The following is a 24,276-nucleotide window of genomic DNA, read 5'->3' on the forward strand; positions in this document are numbered from 1 at the left end:
CAGTTTTGCTTACACCTCTCAGAGGTTTAATGGTTTCGACTCCGCTTCTGCTGAACTCCCTTAGGGGTGTACCACAAGGCTCCATTTTCAGCCCTCTTCTTCTTTTACTGTACCTGCTGCGGCATGGAGGTATTTTATTTTAGCATTTTCATTAATTTTTATGCAGACAACTTCTCACTTAATGTTCCACTGAAGCACATTGGTGAATCCTTTTTCTAGCCTTTTTTAGATAATCTTGTTGACATTATGAGATGAAGCTGAATACAGGAAGGTGGTGGACCTCTTTGTGGCATGGTGTGGAAACAATCATCTCATCTTGAACGTGACTAAAACAAAGGAGATGATTGTAGATTTTAAGAGAAATAGGAATAAGTCAAAAACTATTTCTATCATGGAAGAAGAAGTGGAGGTGGTGCAGGAGTATAAATACCTCGGTGTTCACCTGAACAATAGACTAGAGTGGAGATGCAACTGTGAAACCATCTACAAGAAGCGACAGATCAGACTGTACTTCTTGAGGAAGCTTAGGTCCTTTGGTGTTTGCAGCAAGATGCTGCATATCTTCTATAAATCTGTTGTGGAGAGTGTGGTCTCTTCTGCCATCATCTGCTGGGGAAGCAGCATCAGAGCCAGGGACTTAAAAAAGCTCAACAAGCTGATAAAAAAAGGCTGGCTCTGTTGTGGGGACTCATCTGGAACCTCTGGAGATCATTGTGCAAAGAAGGATTCTTCATAAAATGAAGAATAAAATGAAGAACATTATTGAGAACCCTGAGCATCCTCTTCATCAGACTGTCCTACAGCAACAGAGTGTCTTCAGTCAGAGGCTTCTTCAGATCTGCTGTAAGACGGAGCACTACAGGAGATCCTTCCTGCCCACAGCCATCAGCATCTACAACGGCTCTTTGAGGAAACCTTCATAATATGAGCTATAACAACATTTAATTTCCCTTTGGGATTAATAAAGTATTTTTGAATTGAATGAATGGCAAAACATTTCTTATTTTAAATTAGAATAAAACTAAAGCTGTGTATATTTAGACAAAATGGCACTAGCAAGACCATGTGTCTCAAAAGTTCCTCCCTGGCCGCATTTGAGAAAACAATAACAAATTTGGGCATACATTTGGTTCTATCCGTCAACCTACAGTCATGTAAATGACTGTAGGTTGAAATCCGGCTTTTTCCAGTTCAGTTGCTTGCCAAGAATAAAGCCTATTCCTTCTAAATGCTAACTTGAGTTTGAATGCCGTTCTCTTTAAAAGTTACCCATGCTGCCAAATACTGGTGCAAAAAGCTACCACTCGATTTTTATCATGTACAACTAAGCGATCAACCTTCACTTGCTGAATGTAAAGTTTGGTTGAAAAATATTATTTTAAGCTCTAGCACTGTGGTCAGTGTTGTTGTTGCTTTCAAAGTCATTTTAAATAAACTGGTATAGCTGGGAGCGATCATGTTGATTTGGCCATTCAAAATTGTGATTCAGGGGCACCTTTGTGAGTGACAGTTTTCATCACCATGTGAGCATAAATTCAATGAGAAGGCTTATATTCCTGACAAATCGGATCATCGGATCTTTTCATTTTGATGCCTCACTCTATCTTCAGGCCTCTGCTGGTTTACAGAGACGTGACAATGCAATATCCTCAGTCATTCAATCTAAGAGAAACTTTCTAAGGTAAAAAGTACCCTTCAAATCAGCCGTGATCTCAAACACAAGCCTCATGTCAAATCTGCCACTGAATGATAAAAGCCTGTTGCACCTGTTTGTGTCAGATACTTAACAGAAGATGTCGATTCGCTGATATCCATCTGTTCCGGACGAGTGAGTGCACAGATATTAACAGATGTACAAGTCTCGCCACATCTCGGCTATCTGCTGAAATCCAGAGACAATGTCTGGATAAGAAGAGTGATAAAGTTGTGACTATAAACAGGGGCCGTACCTGAAACTTGGAACGGGGACAGGGCTGTGGCTACAGTATCAGGAAGTGTGACAGAAGCCAGGAGCAACAAAGTTTCTCTGCACACACAATGGACAATCATTCATCAGCTGCTGAACGTTGCAGCAGAGGAAATTATTCCATTCTATTAAATGATTGTTGTTTGGAGATATGTGCATTCTTTAAACATTTTAGACTCCAATTTTCCTAACGTATTGTGTGTTACCCAATGAGATTGTATTTATTGTAGGAGGTAAATTCTGGCTGTGTTACCAGTGCCAAGTCCAGTGGGGAAATGTGTGCACACAAGGTTAAGAATCTTGGAGAGTCTGGAAAAGGATGAAGTTAGCATGAAAAACATTTGTATTGATAGGTTTATTTTCCTATTCCTTTTTCCAAATGTTGTTTCCATCCTTCCAATGGAGGGATGGATAAAACAAATAACTACATATTTTAGATATCGAACTAAGGAGGATCAAATTAAGACTTATTTAAAAAAACAGAATTACTGATTTAATTAGTTGATCATTCTGATAGCAAGTCAAGTGGCAAGGTTAAGCTCAGCGGAAATTTGAGTTTAAAAAAATTTGAGTGTTTTCAAAAAAAAATTTATTTTGACATGAAAAATGTCCAGGAACATGGGGAAAAATACGGAGATCTTCCTGTTGCTCATTGGTCATCTTCACATAAACTAATCAACAGTAGAAAATTGTGACACATATGGCTTTATCCATTTAGTCTAAATCAAAAATAAACAAGTTTCTTAAGACAAACAACAACAGTCAGAAGACACTAGATGTTTAAACTGACTCACTACTAAAATCTAGAAACCAGTTCTGTTCTGTTCCTCCCTGCCCCTTTCTTGCCCCTCCATCCCTCAAGGCAAAAGACATGATCAGTACTGACGGCGCAGACATACCAGACATTGCACTTACAGCTTGCTCAAAGCACCATGCTATTGATGGACAAGTACAGATAATAAAATGTTGCCTCAAAGCAAAAATGACTCCATCCGGATATCTTACAGATTCTAAATAAAGTGGGCGAGATAACTCTAAGGGGACACACCATTAAAAAGTAAGTCAATTTTAGACAGTAATGCAACATTATTTAATGATCATATTCCAATATTCTGAACTGAAACAGAGACTTATTGCATTTTCTTCACATTTCAGTCATATGCACTTAAGCAGAATAAAGATTGCACGTTAAAGCATATGATGCAACAGCCAAAATCTGAGATTTGGATTTGCCCAAATGCTGTCTCTTCACGGGCATCTTAAAGCACAAAATATGAGACTGATTACTTGAGCCAAGAGAGAAGAGAAATTATGTTTCTTGCTGATATCCTCAAAAGAAATCAGTTACCTTTTTTGTACAGGTGAAAGTTTATTTTACTCCCAAAGACTCCAAAATTCCACCTGTCCTACTTATGATGCCAGAGTCCTTGGAAGCTGGGATGCAAGGATGCAGATTGTGTGGCCAGGAGAGCGATTCCACCTCGCCATATTGTGAGAGTCCTTGGGAGAAGCATGCATAGACAGATGCAGTTTGTATCTGTCAGGCTTGGATATGATCTACAACGCTGGGCCTGCAGCCAGCAGATGGTGGGGGAAATTAAATCTGTGACACGTACTGTCACAATGGAGTTTAAAAATACACCTGTGGATGTGTCTGTTTGAGGAAGTTTGTCCCTCAGTTGTGTTGTGACCAGTCAGGCTTAAATTACTTCAGCAGCTCCTGAATAGCAGGTCTGATTAAAAAACTGTCACAGAACAGGAGCTTCTTGTGGTATGAGATGCTTTAAATTAATAGATTATTTACCTTCTTCAGTAATATAAAGAAACAAGTGTGCAGCATGAAGGGACGCCCAAAAAATATTCAAAAGAAGTATTATAGTCATAGAAAAAGTGATGTTGGGAAAAGAAGTTAAACTACAAACCTTATTTTGGTCATTGTTGCTGATCTGAATAGCACCAAGGAAAAGATAGGATTAAGTTGTCAGAGGAACGGGTTTCGGCATTAAATCATCCCCATAAAGCTTCGGCATGTATTTATCTTTCCTGGGATGAGGCGCAGTGAGATTTCTATGCTGTTTATCCAGTCAGGTTTGTTGTCCTGACTTGCCTGGGCCCTGAGATATTTATTTCTGGCATTGTGTCACAGTCATTTTCTGCCTCTGCACCAGGGGAACTATAATGCATGGCGAGCAAATAAAGGTATTTTCTTACTGGCGAGGCTGCATTTTGCCTACTGCCACCAAAGCTCAGAACACTAAACACAATTAAGACTATTCTCACCAGTGAATGCATAATGAGATCCTTCATCTGCAATCTCTGAAATTAGGGGTTTTATTTGGTTTTCATGCCAACATTTTTTACTTTTACCAGACTCTAATTCTCAGAGTTCTCAATTCATCTTTGCCTATTTTTCTATCTCTAAATACAAATGTATTATAACCCAATGAATGGATGGATGGATAAACAGATGGAGCAATAGATAAACGGAAGGACAGATGGATGGATAAAGAGACTGACTGATGGATACAACATTTAGAGACTGTCACTGGGAATAAAGTCTGTAAATATTAATGTTTTTCCTAAGTCTGTTTTCATTTTCCATACTTTTTAGACTCAGAATTGAATTCAATGTAATTCTAAGCTTTTCCAAAATGAAATAGTGGGATTTTGTTTATTTTATTTCAACTTTATTTATTGAGGTTGGTCTCATGGAGAGAGTTTTTAGTTCCAAAGCAACAATATGTTGAAACAGACTAAAGTCAGTACAATTTATAGAACAAATTAACTAAAAATACTATTGATAATAAAATAAAAGACAGCAGAAATAAAACTTAAAGAACAGTGGTTCTGTTGTGGTTGATTGCTGATCAAAAACCTTGACCTGACAATGTGAGAATCGTGACATCCTCCTTCCTTCTTACAAGCAAATGTTGACCCTGTGACGGGATCCAAAGATGTCATTGTGGACAAACCTGGACTAAACAAGGAGTAGACTGTATGAAACACCTGCTAGGAATTCAGCATTTCACATTTGCCTTATTTCACCACATCTTTAACTCTCTGCTTATTTTTTGCTTTACTGTTTATAAAACATAGTTCTCTAGAAAGCAAAAGGTAAAAAAGTTGGAAGGATAGTTCAAAGGTTCTAGTCTGAATCTGAAGGATACATTTTCTAATTCACTCCCTGACAGTGGAGGATCCTGGTAATGAAAGCCCTTTTGATCTACTACTATTAGATATGATTCCTCCTATCTAGAGATAGGTCCGCTGTCTCCCAAAGGACGAGAGAATGTTCTCCATTATATAGGTATAACAAAGCCTGAAAAGCCACTGAGCAGGCCTGAATTCCTTCTCATATTCAGGGAATGTCATAGGGTGTTCAGCTCTACAATATGGACATTTTTCACTTGATTTAGCTTTTAATCCAGAAAGAAAAAAATCCCAGAGGAACTTACTGAAGTGAGACAGAAAGATATGAATATTTTATCTACCAAGATCTGGTATTTGATAAATAAAAATGACTACAAGGATATTCACTTGTATTAACGTGTCTAACTTTCAATCCTCCTTTGTAGTCCTGGTTTGGAAATTAAGAGGATATATAAACCAAACAGTAATATGACCCAGTTCATTTCCACAACATCAATTTCACTAGCTACATCCAGGGGTGTTTACTGCCAGACCTGTAGAATCAAGAAATCAGTTAAGAGAACCTGTCTGACAACATGAAGTAGACTCTAAAAGCCACACCACGTGCTCCAATTGATGAAACCAAAAATTCTGCTCCATAGCAACAATTGCTGAAGGAAAACGTCTGACCATTAGTCCGTGTCCTTATACCCAAGGACAAAAGCAGCAGGACAATGATCCAATGCACACCAGTAAATTCCACATACAAATGGCTCAGAAAAAATAATAAAATAAATTAAAGTCAAACTTACATGGCTTAAACAATCCATTAATGTCTGAAACCCCTTAAACCATTTTGAAAAGGAGAGTGGGCCAGAATTCCTCCACAGCAAAACAGTCATGGCCAGTTATCGCAAAAGCTTGATGGCAGTTGTTACTGACAAGAAGCTGACAAAAGCTGGACAGCTTTTCTTCTTTAAGAAATGAGATCAATTGAAAGCTACTTTTTATATTTACAAAGATTCAAAATTGTTGGATGACCTGAAACATTTAAGCGGGACAGAAAAAGCAAAAATAATAATAATAGAATAAATATGTGTTGGGATTATGAATATGAGAATATTATTTAATTTTTATATTAATATTTTAATATTTAATCAAATAATATTTCGGTCTGTTAAGGGTTGTCCTGTGAATACCAGCCCAGTAAGGCGGTGGTATTAGGACAAAATAGAAAGGTGTGAGACGAGCTCTGACATTATTGAACAGCATAAACTCTGCACATATATGGAATGAATTCACACAATTTCTTAAAATACAAGAATTTATTAACAAAAATAAGTCAACTCAAAGTCAAACATATTTCAATCAACAAACTCTTTACTATGCTAAAACAATCCAACTAAACTACCAAGCAGAATTAAAGAATAACGAAGACTAATGGACTATGTACAATATAAACAAGTTGATTAAAGATTATTGAAAATCATGACCAAAAGAGTGATGCAACATTACTCCTTCAATATTATTTATGTTTGAGAACCAAAGATTATCTTGAAGAATCTGGAAATGAAGTTAAGTTAGTCTTGGAACTAACTTAGGCAATAATCAGCAAACGTTTAGACAACCATTCACAATGCAAGATCAGATAAAATATTATTTTAATAAAATAATGTTTTAAATAATGATCTGCTGAATAAAACCAACCTTCTGGATGACTAATTCTCAATGGTGTCTCATTAGCTGCCTTTATTTATTGAAATAATATTTGAAGAAATATTATTAAGGGAATATTTTGGAAAGAGCCAAATCTTTCTGGAGAAATGGGGCTTAATGGTGTTTACTTAGTTATCAGATTTAGTAAAATTATGTTAGGGACATATTATTTACTGGATTGAAAACTAACCTTTCGGGGTAAATATTATTTAGCAGCAAGCACGTGTCCTTAGCTGTTAGCAGTTAAGCTAACAAAGGAGGCTAATAGCTTAGCACAAGATTCAAACACACACCTTTAAAATTACCGTTGATAAAAGGGTTAAAATGCATAAGCGCGGACAGCGCGTTATGATCAATCTTCTGTTTAAAATCACCCTTTAATAAAGTGTGTCTAAACTTTAAAAACACACAGACACAGAACACAAAACTGAACATGTGTGCTGCAGATATTCTGCTAGCACCAAGATGGCGGAGTTCAACACAACTATCTATTCATAAAATGAAAAATGTTTAGATCATTTCGATCTAAATTACTTCTATATTATTCTGCTCTGCCCAAACACTTAACCTCATGAACTGTGGTGAGGAATGTTGTCCAAGCGACAATGAAGTTTGAAGAAACGTCCACAGTCTTTAAATGGTTAGCTACAGCTAACCTCCTTAGCTGTGGGGAGTGGTGGCTGTTCTGTCGGCCGGTCTGTGAACAAACTTTTAGCTTCTAGCTAACCTCCGTGGCTGTGGATGAAAGACGGCCTGTTCTGTCCGCTAACCACACTGCACGTTACTGTAACCACGGTGATGCGGTCTCTGCTATCTTCCTTCCAGACTGGGAGACCGCTCCGCTCGGCTTCATAGAGACCGCTTCTCTGTAGGGAACTTCTCTGGGACAGTTTGCTTCTGCAGGCCTCAGAGAGAAAGTAAGCAATTCTTACACCTTAATTTCCCCGTTCATGAATGAAAATACCGGATACACAGACAGTATTTCATTCCTACTTAACTTTGCATATGATCGATGATCGTATGACATCCTTGGACCCAGTTGAGGAGTTTATGTCTCTTTGCCAGCAAAGAGACATCAGCACGCTTGTCTCCCCTATCCCGTCCCTCTGGAAGGCCGTGTGGAAGAAGTCGGCTTGTTGGAGAGGGGGTGTTCTTATTCAGACAGTGGCATCATGGGAAGTCTGCTGCTACCCCCCTTTCCTCAGTTGCTGGAAGTCAGTTAAATGCAATTTATTTTGAAAGTTCCAGAAAAGTGTATACCGGAGTTTTAATGTCGTTTCCATGGCTGGGTCCCTCTTAGGCTAAACAATGGGATTAAGAAAGATAATGCAATCCTTTTTTAATTGGCTGTCTAAGGTAAGGTATCTCTCGCATTGCCCCAACGCTATCTCTGATTGGTTGATTAGCCCCTTGTGATGACTCCTCTCCCAGAAGCATGCGCTGGCGAGAGAGGAGCTGATACCAGGGAGATTTAGCAATACCGAATCTCAGAACCCACAAAGGCTGTGTGACTGATTAGTTTATAACCTTAAAAATAGTTGAACATGTTGTGAACTGGTCTCTCTTTCTTTAATTTAGAAAACATATCTATATCTAAACTGCTCCACGCAGCTGATGGATTTTTCCCCAGGTCTTTGGTTACTGGTAGAAACTAATTAAAACCATATTCTTTGCTTATGTCATCCAAATCAGATTTTTCTTAGAGGTTTTGGAATAAATCTGCCTTTGAAGCCGAGCCTCATCAGTTTTATCATCACCATTACTGATGTGTGACACGGTTTTGACACCAACCTAAGTCATGTCTAGATCTGAGTCATTGCATTTTACATTTTACATGCTCATCAAATGTTAACGCCGTTCAAAGTGTGAAATATGGCCGTGACACGGAGTGGTGGCGGCACACTGCATCGAAGACTGATGTTGTGAACCAAGATGTCTTTTCTGTACTGCAGTGGTTTACTCCATACATCACAGAGACAAGCACCATTTACCTGGACATTTACTGAGGCCGTTCAATTCAGGGGGGGTGGGGGGGGGGGGGGGGGTTGCTCAAGGGCAGAACATTGGCATCGTTACCTAGGTAATGAGTCATTGTCCCCCACCCGGTCATTGGTCTACAAGGGCCTTCTGCAACAGCAGCAAAGCACCACCAAACTGTCCACCAACATCAACTTGGGGCAGATACAAAGAGATCAACATCACAGATACAAGAGGGCAGACACTGAATTAAAAGAGAGTCTGAGGGAGAAGGGACGTGAAGGACCGCAACGGGATTTCTCAATCACACCTCCTTGTGTGGTCTCAGCTCCCATCACTATTAATCTATACAGGTCAGACTAACCACCTTCATAAACATAAACCTGTTCAGTCAAAAGTCAACTGCAAAAAAATTTTTGAAATACAGAGAAGATACAGTAAAGTATCCTTATAGGTTGATAGCAACAATGATACAGAAACAAAATTCTTTTCTTTTGTTCGTATGTAAGGAATGAGAAATGGCTGAGAAGTCTTCAGGGCCTGTATGCAAGTCTCCATGGTGTGACCTCTCAAGAGGGGGCGTGAGAAAGGAGACACACAAAGAGCCAGGCTGCTACAGCGTGACAGAATTACAGAATGACTCAGGCCTTGCGCTTGCAAAATTGCTAATGCTCCAATTGACTGGTGAGAAACTGTGGCTTTGGAGTGGCGCGTCAGGTGAGCGGCCATCAAAATGGCAGCAGAGCCGTTAATCTCAGTGAAAAAACATAATATGACATTTAGCTATACTTGCTCGTTTCAAATATTGAGTTTCACTAAAATGATATTAAACTTAGTCAGTCAGTCATTTTCTACCGCTTATTCCATAGAGGGTCTCGGGGGAGCTGGTGCCTATCTCCAGCAGTCTATGGGCGAGAGGCGGGATACACCCTGGACAGGTCGCCAGTCCATCACAGGGCAACACACAAACAACCATGCACACACTCATTCATACACCTAAGGGCAATTTAGAGAGATCAATTAACCTAACAGGCAAGTCTTTGGACTGTGGGAGGAAGACGGAGTACCCGGTGAAAACCCACGCATGCACGGGGAGAACATGCAAACTCCATGCAGAAAGACCCCTGGCCGGGAATCGAACCCAGGACCTTCTTGCAGCAAGGCAACAGTGCTACCAACTGCGCCACCGTGCAGCCCATCTTTTAAACCAATTAAATAAATTGAAATTTTAACAAAAATTAATCTTGAAATAAAAAGTAATTTCAATTAATCAATATTAACAAAGAGCTATTTAATGTCAAAAGTTAAAATACCAACAAATCATAAACATTTGTGTCTTAAATCAAAATAAAATAAATAAAAAATACAATAGTTTCAAAATAATACAAAAGTTTTAAAATAAAACTAAACAATGAATAATAATTACATTAAATGTTTCAAAACACTAACAGTAGTTTAAACTAAATTTGAGTTTCAAACTAAAATAAGATTAATAAATGCTAAAAGCTAAAACAGTTCTAGTAGGACAATCCAGAGACATGTACTTTTGAACCCTGATGCTTTTCTTCAACGTTCCTGAGAAAAAAACACATTGAAAACATGCGTAAATCTGCACTGGTGTGACTGTCATAATCCATATTTTGCAGGATTGGCAGAAGAAAATAAAGAGCCAGTATATGAAATAATCATAATTAATGCTCGACCTTCCTTTACTCCGCTAAAACCTATAATCCAAATCGACTTAGTGCTGTAATGACTTTACCATTCCCGCTCAATCTCTGGATGATGGGGTTGCCCTGTGCTAGGAAAACTTCATGTGTATGCAAAATCACATGTACTCACTTTCACATGATGCGTATCTCACAGAAAGCAAGACATTTTTGCTTAAGAAGTGATTTTTCCACCAACTTTGACTGAGAAGTGACATGATTTTTAGCAGTGCTCAGCTTTCCTTCTCTTCATGCATGTACATAGGGAGACTTGAGATCTTTAAATAGCTGGAAGAATTCTTCGTGTTTGACGAAGTTCAATCCTGGTTAGAGTATTGGTCACGTTCACCATGTTCTATCATCTGGTCCATTGAAGTGAAAAAACCACCTTTGACATGAGACACAAGCTTCTCAGAGCTTCAGGCAAACGCAGGTCCATTAAAGAGCAGCATCATTAGTCTCCATCAGATCGGTGCTGCCCCAGTGTTTTCCTGCATAGGGCTGCCAATATGAACTTGATGTATCACCAGGCTACAAACAATGGTCTAAAAATAGAGCCTAGCTGACGTCTTTGCTCCGTAAGGGTGGCACGTTGGTACCAAGTATGTTTGTGACAGTGGATATAATACGCATGCCTGTGTGTATTGTTGAGTTCATGTGTAAACATAAACTCAGCTCATCCTTGGGGTTTTCATTGAGTAGATTCCTGAAGTAACTTTGATGGAACATGATGTTTGTTTTGTATGGTCCCCCAGCCTACGTGCGTGCATTAAGAGGAAAGAAAAAACATAAATGATGTTTGACAGTAAAGGAGCAACACTTTCCACTGTTTATCCTTTCACCACAGTTATAATCTAACTGAGCCACAAGTTATCATAGGTGCATTAAAAACAAACTGGAAACTGATGCGTAAACTCAAAGATTTGCAAAACTGGACTCAGAACTCCGCAGCAGGTTAGAGTAGTCCAAGTGGATGGGTCTTGAGAAGGTGCTGGTCATTTTGCTCCTTTGGACGTTTCATAACACTTTAAAGTGGATTTTTAAGATTCACTTATATTTTACTGTAAGGAAGCATGCAGACAGGCTCTAATATATAGAATGCATCTGATATAGAAGTTGTTGGTCAACTGGTCCAAATTCAGACCCCAAATCAATGGGAATATGGTGCAATGCAAAGCTTTAAGATAATAATATGCACTTGAACTAAACTAAATGTGGGATTTGAGCATTCCTATAACCATTTATCTTTATAATTCATGTCCATATGTAAGTGCCAAAACAAAAACGGATATGAGACTGTATAAGTGTACAGGCACAAAATGGTGGTAGGAAATGATGAAAGGCCACTAAACTTTAAATACTTTTTTTTCATGAATGTCACAAAAAACAACAGACAAAAATGGTTGAAAATAATACAGTGTTCCAAGTGATTGGACTGTAATCATAATAGTACTTAAATAACTTTTTAGCAGTATTGCTACTCTAAGGAGTTTGGTCTAACCCTTAAACGTCAGCCCAGAATTATTCAAACCCCTGAATGATTTAGGTTTAAAGTGATCTTTTGTTTTGAATGTCTCTTCTAAGTGGAAGTAATATTAACATTTTGGAGCGACACAGAGAATCCTTGGAGGAAAGTAGAGATTAGGGTGATGGCAAGGAGGCCAGACTTGGGAGACAAGAAAAAGCAGATTATACGGGTTTGCCAATGAAGCTTTTTCCACCAATTATTTAGAAGAATACAAATATTTGTCAAAATGCCATAATTTTAATGAAATGTAAATGAAACCTTTTTTTATGTGCACTTCTTTAATACTATTTGATTATCCTTTGAGAGAGATATGTGCTGTTTGCCATCTCAAACAAACTTCATGGTTGAATCAAAATAACATTAACTCTAAATTTTGGATGAATAATTTTGGGCTCAACTGTAAATATTATTGGCATCGGTGAGTACTTTAAAATTTCTTTATTTCAAGAACTGTGCTTCTAATTCACTAGTAGGGTATGAATCAGTTACTGTTATCAACGTATTTTATGGTTTGAAAGTTAAAGAGACCATAACTGCTAAAATGTTCAATCATTTCATTCCTACAGTTTAAATGAGATGCAAGAGAAAGTGCTGAAATCATCAAAGTATGTATGAAGCAAGGAGTAATGCAGGACTGCGCCTCTCCCCTTGTAGCTGCACACTGTTGGTAAGCTGGCAAAAAGAAGGCTTCTAAACCTTTCCTCTGCTTACAAGACGCACACATTTGCCTGTAAAATACAAGCCAAGGAAACTAAAAGGACGGCGTTTTAAATAGTCGTTTTACATCTAACTTAAGTCTTTTTATCAAAATCACAATAACACCAGGAAATGTGATAGATAATATAAAATTAATAATCAATATGTTATAGTATTTTAGTAGAAGTGGGACTAATTGTTGGTTTTCAGTCAGGTCATGTTGTATATTTATGTTGAATCTTTTTGTTTACCTAAATAAAACTGTGGTATTTTTACTAAAGGTCATCAAACAATGAGAATCTCATACAGGCTCCTATTTACCAGAAAGATGTCCTGGTTAGGACAAGGCTAAGTCCAGTGGCAGGTTTATAGATAAATTCAAAGATGTGTCTGAGGTCCACACAGAGCTTATGCAACCTTTGTTGCAACACCACCATCATAAAAGCAGAGAGTTTGAGGCATGGCTTGATTAAATACCGCATGATGTCAACGGTTCAGATAACAAGCCTGAAACCTCAGAAACACCCAATAACATCACAGCCGCATGCCTTTACACTCAGTCATTTGATCAGCTTTATGCTGTCGAACACATTCAGTGTATACAAACGGGTTTGAAACGTCCTACTGTGGACCAGTTTCTCTATGCACCTTCTTCTCCTAAGCTTTGACAAAGACATCATCTTCAGTTTACACTGGCTATCTGCCACTTTGCTCAGGGCAGGTAACGCAGAAGAAACCTGCCTGTGTTTGTAGGCTGAGAACAGCTGTCCGCAGGTTTTACAAGGCTTCACTGTTTAGGTATATGCGACTAAAATAAAAAGCTGAATGATCCTCAGGTGTTGATACAGAGAAGAACCACCACATCTAACAACACTGTGTTTAGTTTTAAATATAAGCATGGGGATGAAACTGAATCCTCCGATTAGTACAAATTCATACAACAGCTTGCAGAAATTAAAGTTTATCACATTTTGTCACGTTGCACCTGCAACCTTGAATGGGTTTTATTGGGATTTTTGTGAAGTGGAAGAAAAATTATACATGGTTGTCACAAAAACTGTTACAACTGAAAATATTAAACATTCCCCAGTAGGTTGTATGTTTGTTTATGGTGGTCGTCCTTTGGGAAGGTGAGCCCCCAGTCTCAAGCCTCTAACAGCCTCCCTTCCCAGACTGCAGTGTGTTTAACCTCAACCATTACCCTAGACCAATATCCCTGTCCCCGCTGAAGAAAAGCTTCCCCACAGCATGACACCGCCACCACCATGTTTCAGCTTGGGCATGATGTGTTTACTGTTTTCTCATCTGACAAGAGCATCTTCCCTAGTTGCTGTGTCCTCTACATGGTTTGTGTCAAACTGCAAACTGAACTTCTTATGATTTCCTTTCAACAACAGCCAATCACTGTTGCCACATGCTCGCTCTGGAGGACGGATTGTTCCAAAGTCAATAACCTAATGAAATCAGCTGGACGTTCACGGACAGAACAATTTTCACCATGTGGCAAAATAAAAATGAATGTGACTGTGTTGCATTACTGCTAGGCTTTAACTGGAATGTATGTCATTCAATGTTAATGTATCTATGTGACTAGTCTGACATTTGTTATGAATTGTCACTATATAAATTGAATTTAGAAAAACCGTCTTTTAGTAATGTCAGATTTGTGGAATGCATCCTTTCTCAATCCACTTCATAATTAAGTGGCACTTTGTGTTCGTCTTTCTCATAAAACTGTTAAAGTTTGTGATTTTAACATGACGAAATGTCACAAAGATCAAGGGGGCTGAATACCTTTGAAAGTCAATTTAAAGGGGCTTCTTGCAGAATGACAAAAATGTAAAATATATGTATCCAACATAAAAGAGCAAGCCACAAGAGTAAAAAAAAACATACACACAACGTCTCTGTTTGGTATATAAGTGCCATGAGGACAGTTTGCTAGCTGCTGACTATTAATCCTGACAATCCATGTTCTTCTAATAGAGGCAAACCAACCTCAGTGTCTCATTTGGCCCTCCAACACTAAAACTGTGATTAATCTCATCACATTCACGAGAGCTTCAGGTCACATCAGGCAGCGTTTGCCTTAACATTCTTTATGACGCTGCAAGCAGGGAAGGGGGTAAATACAAAAAATACTTTCATTTCAGTGAAGAAAAGTTCCTTTGAGGAGGATTACGCAAGCTGAGATGATATCATCAAACCAGCATGGACGGGGCAGGAAAAAGGGAAGTGTGGGTGTAAGAAAGATGAAATTAAAGCAGAAGATGCAAAGGCTGCATGAATGAAATCTCTCATTTTAATCTTAATGTATTGGCCATGGATGGAGATAATTTGCCATCTGTGTAGCTTGGCTTCAGAATGTCTTATAAAGTCAACTGTAAAACAGAGACAACAACATTCCTGCATGTGTAAATCACTGAAGAATATGTACAGGACATCCTGACAAATTTCTCATCTTGTCACATTTAAAATGTTTAAAATATTAATGTTTTATAATTTTAATAAAACTGTGATCAATCATATTTTCTGCAAAGCTGAAATCAACTTGCCACAAAGAGGTCTAATTATTGCCTGACCTGTCGAATCAATAAATTGCTTAAAAGAACCTGTCTTACGACATGAAGTAGGCTAAAAGGTCTCAAAAACTAATAGATCATGCCCCAATCTTAAGAAATTTCAAGAACAGTTGTTCTAAGGCTTTGGAACAGCAGAGAACCAGAGGGAGATCTAAATCCACAAATGGAGAAAACTTGGAACAGTAAGTCTACCAAAGGTACTTCAATCATCAAGGATCCATCCAGGAGGTCACAGAAGAAGAAAGAACGTGTAAAGTTTGCAGGACTCGCATGATTTAGTTAAGGCGAGTGTTCATGACTGAAGAAGACAGGGCAAAATGGGCTCCATGAGGGGCAAAAGGAATAAAAAGGCATATCTCACATTTCCCAAAATAAATCTTGATGATCCCTAAAACGTTTGGAGAAAATAGACTGTATATAAAATATGGAATGTGGACCTGTTTGTAAGGTGTGAATGTAAAACTAAGCGTTTCACTGTAAGAAAAGTATTTAACCTTCAGTCAAACATGCTAGTGGTGGCTCTGATTTTGTCTAGGACTGCTTTGCTGCTTCAGGGCCTGGATGACTGGCAGTAACTGATGGAAGCAAGCATTCTGCTCTCCTCCACAAAATCCTAAAGGATAATGTTTGGCCATCAGTTTGTGACCTTAACAGTTATGCAGCAGGACAATGATCTGAAACACACCAGTCCACCTGTGATTAGTAAAACAATGATGAAAGTTTTGCATTGGCCTAGTCCAAGTCCAGACTTCCATTTGATTCAGAGGCAGCGGCATTACCCTTAAAAAGACATTCATGATGAAAAGCCCTCCAATGTGACTAAATTAAAACAATATTGCAAATAAAATAGGACAAATTTCCTCCACAGAGATGGAAACATTCACTGCCCCTTTGTTATTAGGTTAATCACATAGGTTGGTTTGGTTAGCTCCTTCCCTTTAATGAATGTAATCATCACTTAAAATCTGCATTTTTTTTATTTCCTCAATGTGTTTAATGATCTTAAACATTTAGGTGTGACACAAAAGCAGAACCAGACGGACTCTGTAAGGAGCAAACCCTTTTCCACAGCGCTGCACATATGAAGCATTATTTCTTACAATTCAGGTAAAATAGAGGAAATTAGTGATCCAAAAGAGACATAATTCAATAATTTAGTCTCTTATCTTCCTTTCAAGCTATTAAAATAAAGCAATCTTTAAAATACAACTATGTCCAGGTTATATGCAATATTTGCTGAATAGCTCAACTATAAGACATCTTATTTCAAAGTGCCTTCCTTGCATTTCCTTTCACCTTTTGGACTTTACATTAAAATATATCTGCTCGTCCGTCGCACCGCCAATACCAGAAATCCACAGCTTTAGCTTTAGCTTATGTATGAATTATTGAGGCAAATGCTGATATTTGCTTTCAGATATATGTTGGAATAAAATCGTCCACAACCACTAGGCAGCTGAGGGGAAAAAGGAGGAAGAGTTAAAAGAAAAAAGTGAGAGAAAGAGAGGAACCAAGTGAGGAAAGAAACAGACTTATCTTACCTTCCAGCACTGTTAGCTTGGCATTGGCGTTGATCTCCCCAGCGCTGTTTGTGGCTGTGCACTCATAAATGGCTTCGTCTCTGTGGGTGCGCAGCGGCTGGATCCGCAGTACTGACCCCGAGCCATCATCGAATTCAATCACCTGTGGGAGCCGCAGCAATAGCATAAGATGAGAAATTGCTTTTTTTGGGGGGTTTTGTTTTGTTCCCAAACATTTATTGCATGTATAAGGATTTATTCGGACTTTAGACAAGGGAGACTGCTGTTTGAACTTTCCATCAACCCTTTCATGTGAACATTAGCGTTCTCACATGCTAAAATCTGAATGTTCTCAGGGCTGAAACACAGATGTGAGAGATGTGATCTGAAAACAGTGAGATTCCCGCCTAAGACGTCCCCTTCTGTTGAAATGTACTTCAAAATGGGAGGAAAAGGAAAATACTTCAAGGGGGTGCATGACCAGATTTGGTCTAGCCGAGGAACAGAAGGAGGAGGATAGAAGAGCGAAAAAGGCAGGAGAGGATGAAGGGGGACTGTAAAAATAAAAGGGAGTGAGAATAAAACGAAGTGAAATTTGTAGAGTTTCGCTTGAACAGGACGAGAGTTGGGTTGACTTTCAAAAACAGGGTGTGACATACAAGGCCTTGCAAAAATATTGCCACCCCTCTCCCTGCATCCCCACAGCATTATGGTGCCACTACCATATTTCACAGTGATTAAGAGTGTCAGTTTACCTCCCCATGTTGGCTGTGAAGTTAAATCTTGGTTTCGTCTGACCAGGTACACTGTAAATGGGATACTTAATGTCTTTCTGTCAACACGGGCTTTCTTTACGTTTCCATAAAGGCCAATTAACACACTTTCCCACCTGAGCCCACATAAGCAATAGATCTCTGTAGATCCTTCAGACTTACCATGACTGCTGTTCAAGAGCTCTGGGTGCTTAAGCAAGGCGCAGTATGTGTTGGTCATAACCGGAAAGTACAAATGCAGCTTCAACTATCAACTATTAGTTTTATTTATGTTCAACTCCTCCCTCAGTACCCACCTCAAAGCGCTGAGAGCTGACTTTCTTGCCCTTCTTCATCCAGGTGATTCTAGGCTTGGGTTCTCCTGTGGCCTGGCACACAAATGATGCAACCCCACCCGAGACGCCAGTCTGGTCCTCGGGGGTTTTGACAAAACTCGGCTTGCCTGGGAAATAAAAGTGAAAGCAGGGGCAGCAGGAGAGAAGGGGAGGGGGGTTTGAGGTTAGTGTCTTTTTCCATACCAGCGTTTTAAAACATGGCAAAACCTCAGGTATCACTACCACCTTCACAGTAGCAAGCATGAGAAAACTCACACAGGCATTGTTGTTGTGAACACCTGCAGCTCAATTATAGGAAAAAAAAAAACTGCTTTTGGGTCTGCCAGCCACTGCATCATGTTGAATTTCTAACATTTTTGTGTATTTTTTCTCTTTCAGGATGAAGCATCCCCCACAATCCAAACTACTGTGTTCAGAGTCGGTACATCTTTCAGACTTCACAGATTTTATGTGTTTACAACAATACTGTGCACTGCCATGGAGAGCACCTCCAACTGTGTTTTCCACTTTTTGCCTTCAGGGTTTTTTTTACTGGGCACCACACCCAGAACCATTGTGTCCAAAACAATGAGGACTGTATTTCATTGACAGGCTGTCAAAACTGACATGACGCTACAATGAGCACACCTTGAGCTCTGTGATACAGCCTCCCGTGCAGACATGTATAATCCTCGCTTCAAGAACGTGAGACATTGTCCTCGTTAAGGCCTCCGTCAGTTCATGTTTCATCTGTGGCGTCGTTAAAAATGCCACAAGGGATCACCTAAACCGCAGGCTGAGCAGATTGCCCCGATGGAGGCATCCACAATAGAGGTAAATCATTACGCCGTGTATAAATAGGCCCTGCCAGCATTCCCTCACTGAGAACATGGTAAAGGAAAATAAGCAGTGGAAAAATATGGGACGAAGGGTCAATATCTAGTTAGCATAACACTGCACCTCATCCAGACCTGGAGAGAACCTTCAGTGATCACTTTCTCTAGGTCCACCTATCATGTCACCAGTGTCTGTCTTTGCTTTGTTAAAGAAGAGGAAAAAATGTTGCAAGCTGTCGTTGCTTGAGATTATTTTCTCACCTCGAGGGATGACACACTGGTGATGTAAAGAAAATGGATACTGCAGGTCTGCAGGCGCTAGAGTGCAAGAGAAGGTGTAACACCTTCCCATCATACTGTGTAGTTTTATACACCTTTAGATACAGATGGTCAGAAAGAAGAGGCCATCACTTGGTGAAACACCAGCCAGGAAGTCTGCAGATTTCAACTTTTTTTCTGTGCAACTAACGGAAATGTATCGATACCTATAGATCTTCTGGAACATGCAAAAGTGTTGTTGGGACTTTTGAACTCCAAGCAAATTAAACAAACTCTTTATGCATTAGGAATCTAAATTAAGGCAAAGTAAAAGTATACATCACAGAAAAAAAAACAAAAAACTGTTACTTATGAAAGAGAGAGTTTTAAATAAAGAACCAAAGCAACTTATTTAATCCATCTAGGGCTGAAACAATTAATTGGCTTAATCATGATTTATCGATTATGGAACTAATTTTTCAACTAATTTAGTAATCGAATAATTGTTAACTGGAGTATTCAGACTATAAAATACACTATTTGCTGAAGAACAACCCACCCAGAGAAGTAAATAAGCCAACATCCATCCATCCATCCATCCATCCATCCATCCAGAGGTTTTAGTGACATTTCTGGCCCAGTATCTTTCAGGATCAATGTTTATAGTCTCATAGCACATCAGTAAATCCTTTTCCATTGCTGCAGAATGTGAGTGCCTGACAAACATGCAGGTAGCAGCGGTTAAGCTACGTTTAAGATTACGACCTGATAAGCATTAAGCACGTATGTCTGGGCATGCATCGTTACGCGCATGGCTGGCGAGCTGGAATCCTGAAGAAGGGATTATCAACAATCTGACTTCCAAGACCTGCTGCTGCTGTCACCTGCCTATAGCAGTTTCATTTAAACTGCCATCTTTCCAATTTGTGACTTCGACAGAGGATTAGCCAAAAAAAAAGAAGAGCTTTGCCCTTGCTTCAAAATAAAAGTCTTAAAAAAATCATGTGTTGCTACAAAGATTTAATCAAATGTCAGTAATTCTTAGAAATCAAGAGGATTTTAGGGAAACCACAAGAGTAGGGTAAACAGGCCTCACTGGCAGGTTTTACTTACATTTGTCTTCTCAAACATGCTTCCATGCTTGGCCTATAAATCAAAGGTCAATCTCCAACACATTTTGAGCTTTTTTGTCTTCTTCGCTAATCCAGATCTTAGATTCAGCCAAAAAAATCTCAAGAAGCCCTATGAAGACCCTGCATCGCTGAGTTACAGCTGGGGTTAATAGTGGTCCAAGTACTCTACAACAAACAGCCAGAAGCGTTTATTTCCCGACTCTCAGAGATTTTGTGTTCCTCCATCACTGTTGCCACTGCAGGCAAGTGAGAATATAAAACTGGTGTGTCTGTCAGTTTTTTCTAAGAGAAACAGAATCCAGACTCAACCTTTTCTTCATTGCCTGTGTCCCATTTTTCTGCCTGTCAGGCAGTTGTCACTTGAAAACAATAAAAAGGACAAGGTGGAAAACACACGAGCCTACCTATGCAAATCCTTCTCTCAGCCATGACTGCAAGCTCCGAGATGCACTCCATCAGTTCTTTGAAACATTATGTTCAAAACCGCCGTGCAAAGAAGTTGCTGCAATAATTGTCCAGAATAGTCTGGCAGCAAGTTTGAACGTTTATAGTGTTTTAGTTTCCAACTATTCTGACATATTTAAAGCGCCACCATACAACAAGGCATGGCCCAGTATGAGACTGTCACAATGTAACCTTGATAATACCACAGTTTCATGGTGTTAAATGAAAGAACCTAAAATTTTAAGAAAGCAGCAACTATTTCTACTGCTGTTAGACAATACTGAAGAAATACATTTTGCTTATAGAGCAACAAGGATATCATACAAGTTAATTGATAAGTTGGGCTACTGCCCAGTATTTTTCTCTTCTTCAAAACAGCCGAATTCGTCATTCTCATAAGCATGGAAGTAATGTAGTAGCCTACTGTCAGCCAGCTGACTGACAGTTTGCAGAAACAAGTGGGAGAGGGGGTGCACTGCACTGCTCTTTGTATCTGTACAGCAGGAGAAAACTCTCTTCAGCACAGAACTGCTGTATTGTACTCAAATGGATGCATGACTGGGGCTGCAAAAAAAAAATCATTAAAATTTTATAAGAGCGAAAAAGGCTTCTGTTATATAACTAGCAAAGTGAATACATGAATTAATACATTGAAAAAAACTGCACATTTAGTGGAAAAACAGTTTGCACAAATCATAGGGTTATTAGGCAAATGCATTTACAGCTTTCTAGTGCTTTGAGGCCAAAAGCTTAACACAAAGTGCTAGCACTTTCTAATAGTCTTCATCAGAACTAATTCATGGCATCTGGCTGGTAAGCTGCAGTCGAGGTTTAGCGGTGAAAGATTCATATTGGTGCCATGCTGATGTGAATCTTAAATTTGACCCAGGGTGCAGGATATTGACAAGTCTACACAGAGATCTTTTTTAGGAAGGACTGAGGGAATCTAAAGGCCGCTGACTGCTCTGGGTGTCGAGGATTAAGCTGCTTCTGTCTGTTAGCCTATTGCCTGCAGCTGTATTTGTGGGGTCTTGGGCCTTTAAATGCTTGAAAGGTGTTGGTGGGGGGGCTACAGCTCTGTTATTTTCCACTGGATTGATCTCTGGTTGTAAAAATGGCTCATCCGGCTCATCAAAGAAAAAAGATAATGAATGGCTTTTATGTATAGAATAAAAAAGCAGAAGGGAACTTTATCTTGGAAAAATTAATTGGATAATAGATTACAGATAAAATAAAAACGTATGTGTGATTGTTTATGGATAGATAGAGTATAGATTTTCTCCCTTCTTCCTGCTGAAAACCTAACAGCAAGCTTGTAATAAACGCAGCAACAACAGAGAGAACAGCGTAAATGGCTCTTATGTGGCTAACAATTAGCATATTCCCAAGCCTGCCAGGGTGCCCAATGAGAGAGCTACTCTGCAGGATAGAGTATCAGGGATCGATACACACACAGCAGAGAGAAATCCATTAATTCTTATTAATAATAGATTAGCAAGTTATCATTTTCATGGGACAACACTTAGTGGGAATTTGTCTGATGGCATCAGCACTGGTTGTTTTAATGGAACACTTCCATTAAGGCCTTTTCAGGCCATTAGCAGGCAACTTGTTTGCAATTAATTCCATATAAAGCTGTCTTCCCTGCAAGTTATTTACCCCAACAGAGTCAACTGCACTCCGGGCTGTTTGTTTAAACCAATAAACATCACGTTTTCTATCTGTGCTATTCTTTTATTGCTGAATCTAAGGGATCATGGAGTTATTTGATATTGGACATGGCACATGTGAAAATAACTTTTTGCAATTTACATAAAGGATATAATGCATCTGTTTTCTCAATGTATTTTAGGTTAGGATGCTAAACAGACAATTTCCTTGAAAAGTTATCTTAGCTTTATATAAATCTTCAAACGAGGTCAAAACCAATGAGTTTCCCTGAAAAAAATGAACTGTTTGTGACAGTCTGATACAAGCTTTTTGACCTACAGAAAATACCCACTGTTTCCTTTATATTTCTGAACTTTCTTGGCTCAATAAATAATAATGTTACATTTAATGTATATATAATAATGTTACATTTCTGGTCCTTTAATAAAGGTGGGCTTAGCACAGACCTTCCCAGCATGTGCATATCGATGGGACTGCTGAAGAAGCTCAGTTAAAGACTTGAAGAAAACAGGAGCTATGTCTTTCCCCAGTGCATAGGAAGTACATGCCTGATTGATTAAACACATTCTTGATTTGATGTCAGTATTTGTTAGCAACGAATGGGATGCTGTATAGAAATTAGCCATAGGTCAGTGGACTTGGTGTTTTTGTTGCATCACTTTATTCACGTTAGCTATAGGTGCACCTCAATAAATTAGAAAAATTAAAAAGTTCATTTATTTCAGTAACTCAATTCAATAAGTGAACACATTTTACAGATTATTACACACAGTGATGTTTTCAACCCTTAATTTCTGTTAAATATGATGATTTTCCACTTAATGAAAACACAACATGTAAGATCCGAATATTAAATCGGACCAATCAAAATGTTTAATACAGAAACGTGAGTTTAATGAAAAGAACGTTTACCAACTGCTTAAAGGGTGTTATTTTTAAAAGGCACCTTTTATCTGAGAAACGAGCCTGATTGGAACACATATTCTAATTTACTGAGGTGTGACCGTATCTTATATAACAAATGAATTTACTGTATGGTTGTGTTTACATTTAGGTTTAATTAAAAACATGTTTATTTTGCTCTTTGTTTGTATGTCTGCAACTGTGCTTAAAATGTTGTCAAGGAAAGAAAAAACAGTCTCACTTATCTGGGATTACATGATTTGGTTATTTTTTGTATTGTATTAAGGAACAGAGCATTTAGACCTTGCGTCTAAATGAGATTTACCTGCATCAATAAAGGTCAGATGAAATAATAACTAATAAAGATTTTATTATTATTATTATCAGATAAAATCGTGGCGGTGCCCAGATGGTCCAACTCAAATCATGTACATCCCAGCTACCCCCACTTCTCCTCTGGTGTACCCCAGGGTTCTGTGTTTGGACCTCTTCAGATCTTTATCCACACCCTCCCTCCTGGCAATATCTTTGGACAATGTGACATTCCATTGTTAAGTGGATGACAACCAGCTGTCATTATCACGCTCATATTATTGGCATCACACTCCGAAGATCCGGAAGAACAAATGCCTTTCCAGGTATTTGCTGGATATTTCAGTTTCCAAGCACGGTCCTCTTCAATATTCAGTTCACATTACATTCACCTCTAACATTACAGAAACCAGAGATTTTGTCTTTTATAGAAAAATAGTTCATTGGCCAAAGAAAGATAGATCTTCATAAGTGTTATCGGAGCTATAGTGAAATCTCAAGAGCAATGTGATTTATCCTTACTGAGCTACTTTACCTAAAATGTTTAAGCCTAGAGAAGACAAAAGAAAAACATCAAACTTTCAATACCCCTGTGGACAGATGAAGACAGGCTTTCTATCAGGCCTTCCAGCTCGATCTGAATTATTCAAGACATTGGAGAAGAAGGAGAAGTCTAAGTGCAATTACCCTTCACTCATCTCTTTCCAGTGTGAACAACATTACTGTAATGGCTTTCATCTTCTCAAGCTGATTATGAAGCAGGGGGGCCTCTCCCAAGTCTGCTCTCTTGCTTTTTCATTGTCAGTGAA

The 24,276-nt window shown here is 38.8% G+C and overlaps 1 protein-coding gene across 18 annotated transcripts in view; it reads right to left on the reverse strand.

Moving 5' to 3' along the window:
• ptprfb (protein tyrosine phosphatase receptor type Fb) overlaps positions 1-24,276 on the reverse strand; it is a 264,671-nt gene that overhangs the window by 133,092 nt on the left and 107,303 nt on the right. For all 18 annotated transcript variants that reach the window (XM_047368403.1, XM_047368398.1, XM_047368400.1 and 15 more), the window contains 2 exons: positions 17,893-18,038; positions 16,845-16,986 (listed from right to left, as the gene is read on the reverse strand). In XM_047368403.1, coding sequence (XP_047224359.1) covers positions 16,845-16,986; positions 17,893-18,038 — 288 coding nt within the window. The remainder of the gene's footprint in view (positions 1-16,844; positions 16,987-17,892; positions 18,039-24,276) is intronic.

Source organism: Girardinichthys multiradiatus, chromosome 6 (genome assembly GCF_021462225.1).
Source record: "Girardinichthys multiradiatus isolate DD_20200921_A chromosome 6, DD_fGirMul_XY1, whole genome shotgun sequence".
In the NCBI taxonomy this organism is placed as follows: domain Eukaryota; kingdom Metazoa; phylum Chordata; class Actinopteri; order Cyprinodontiformes; family Goodeidae; genus Girardinichthys; species Girardinichthys multiradiatus.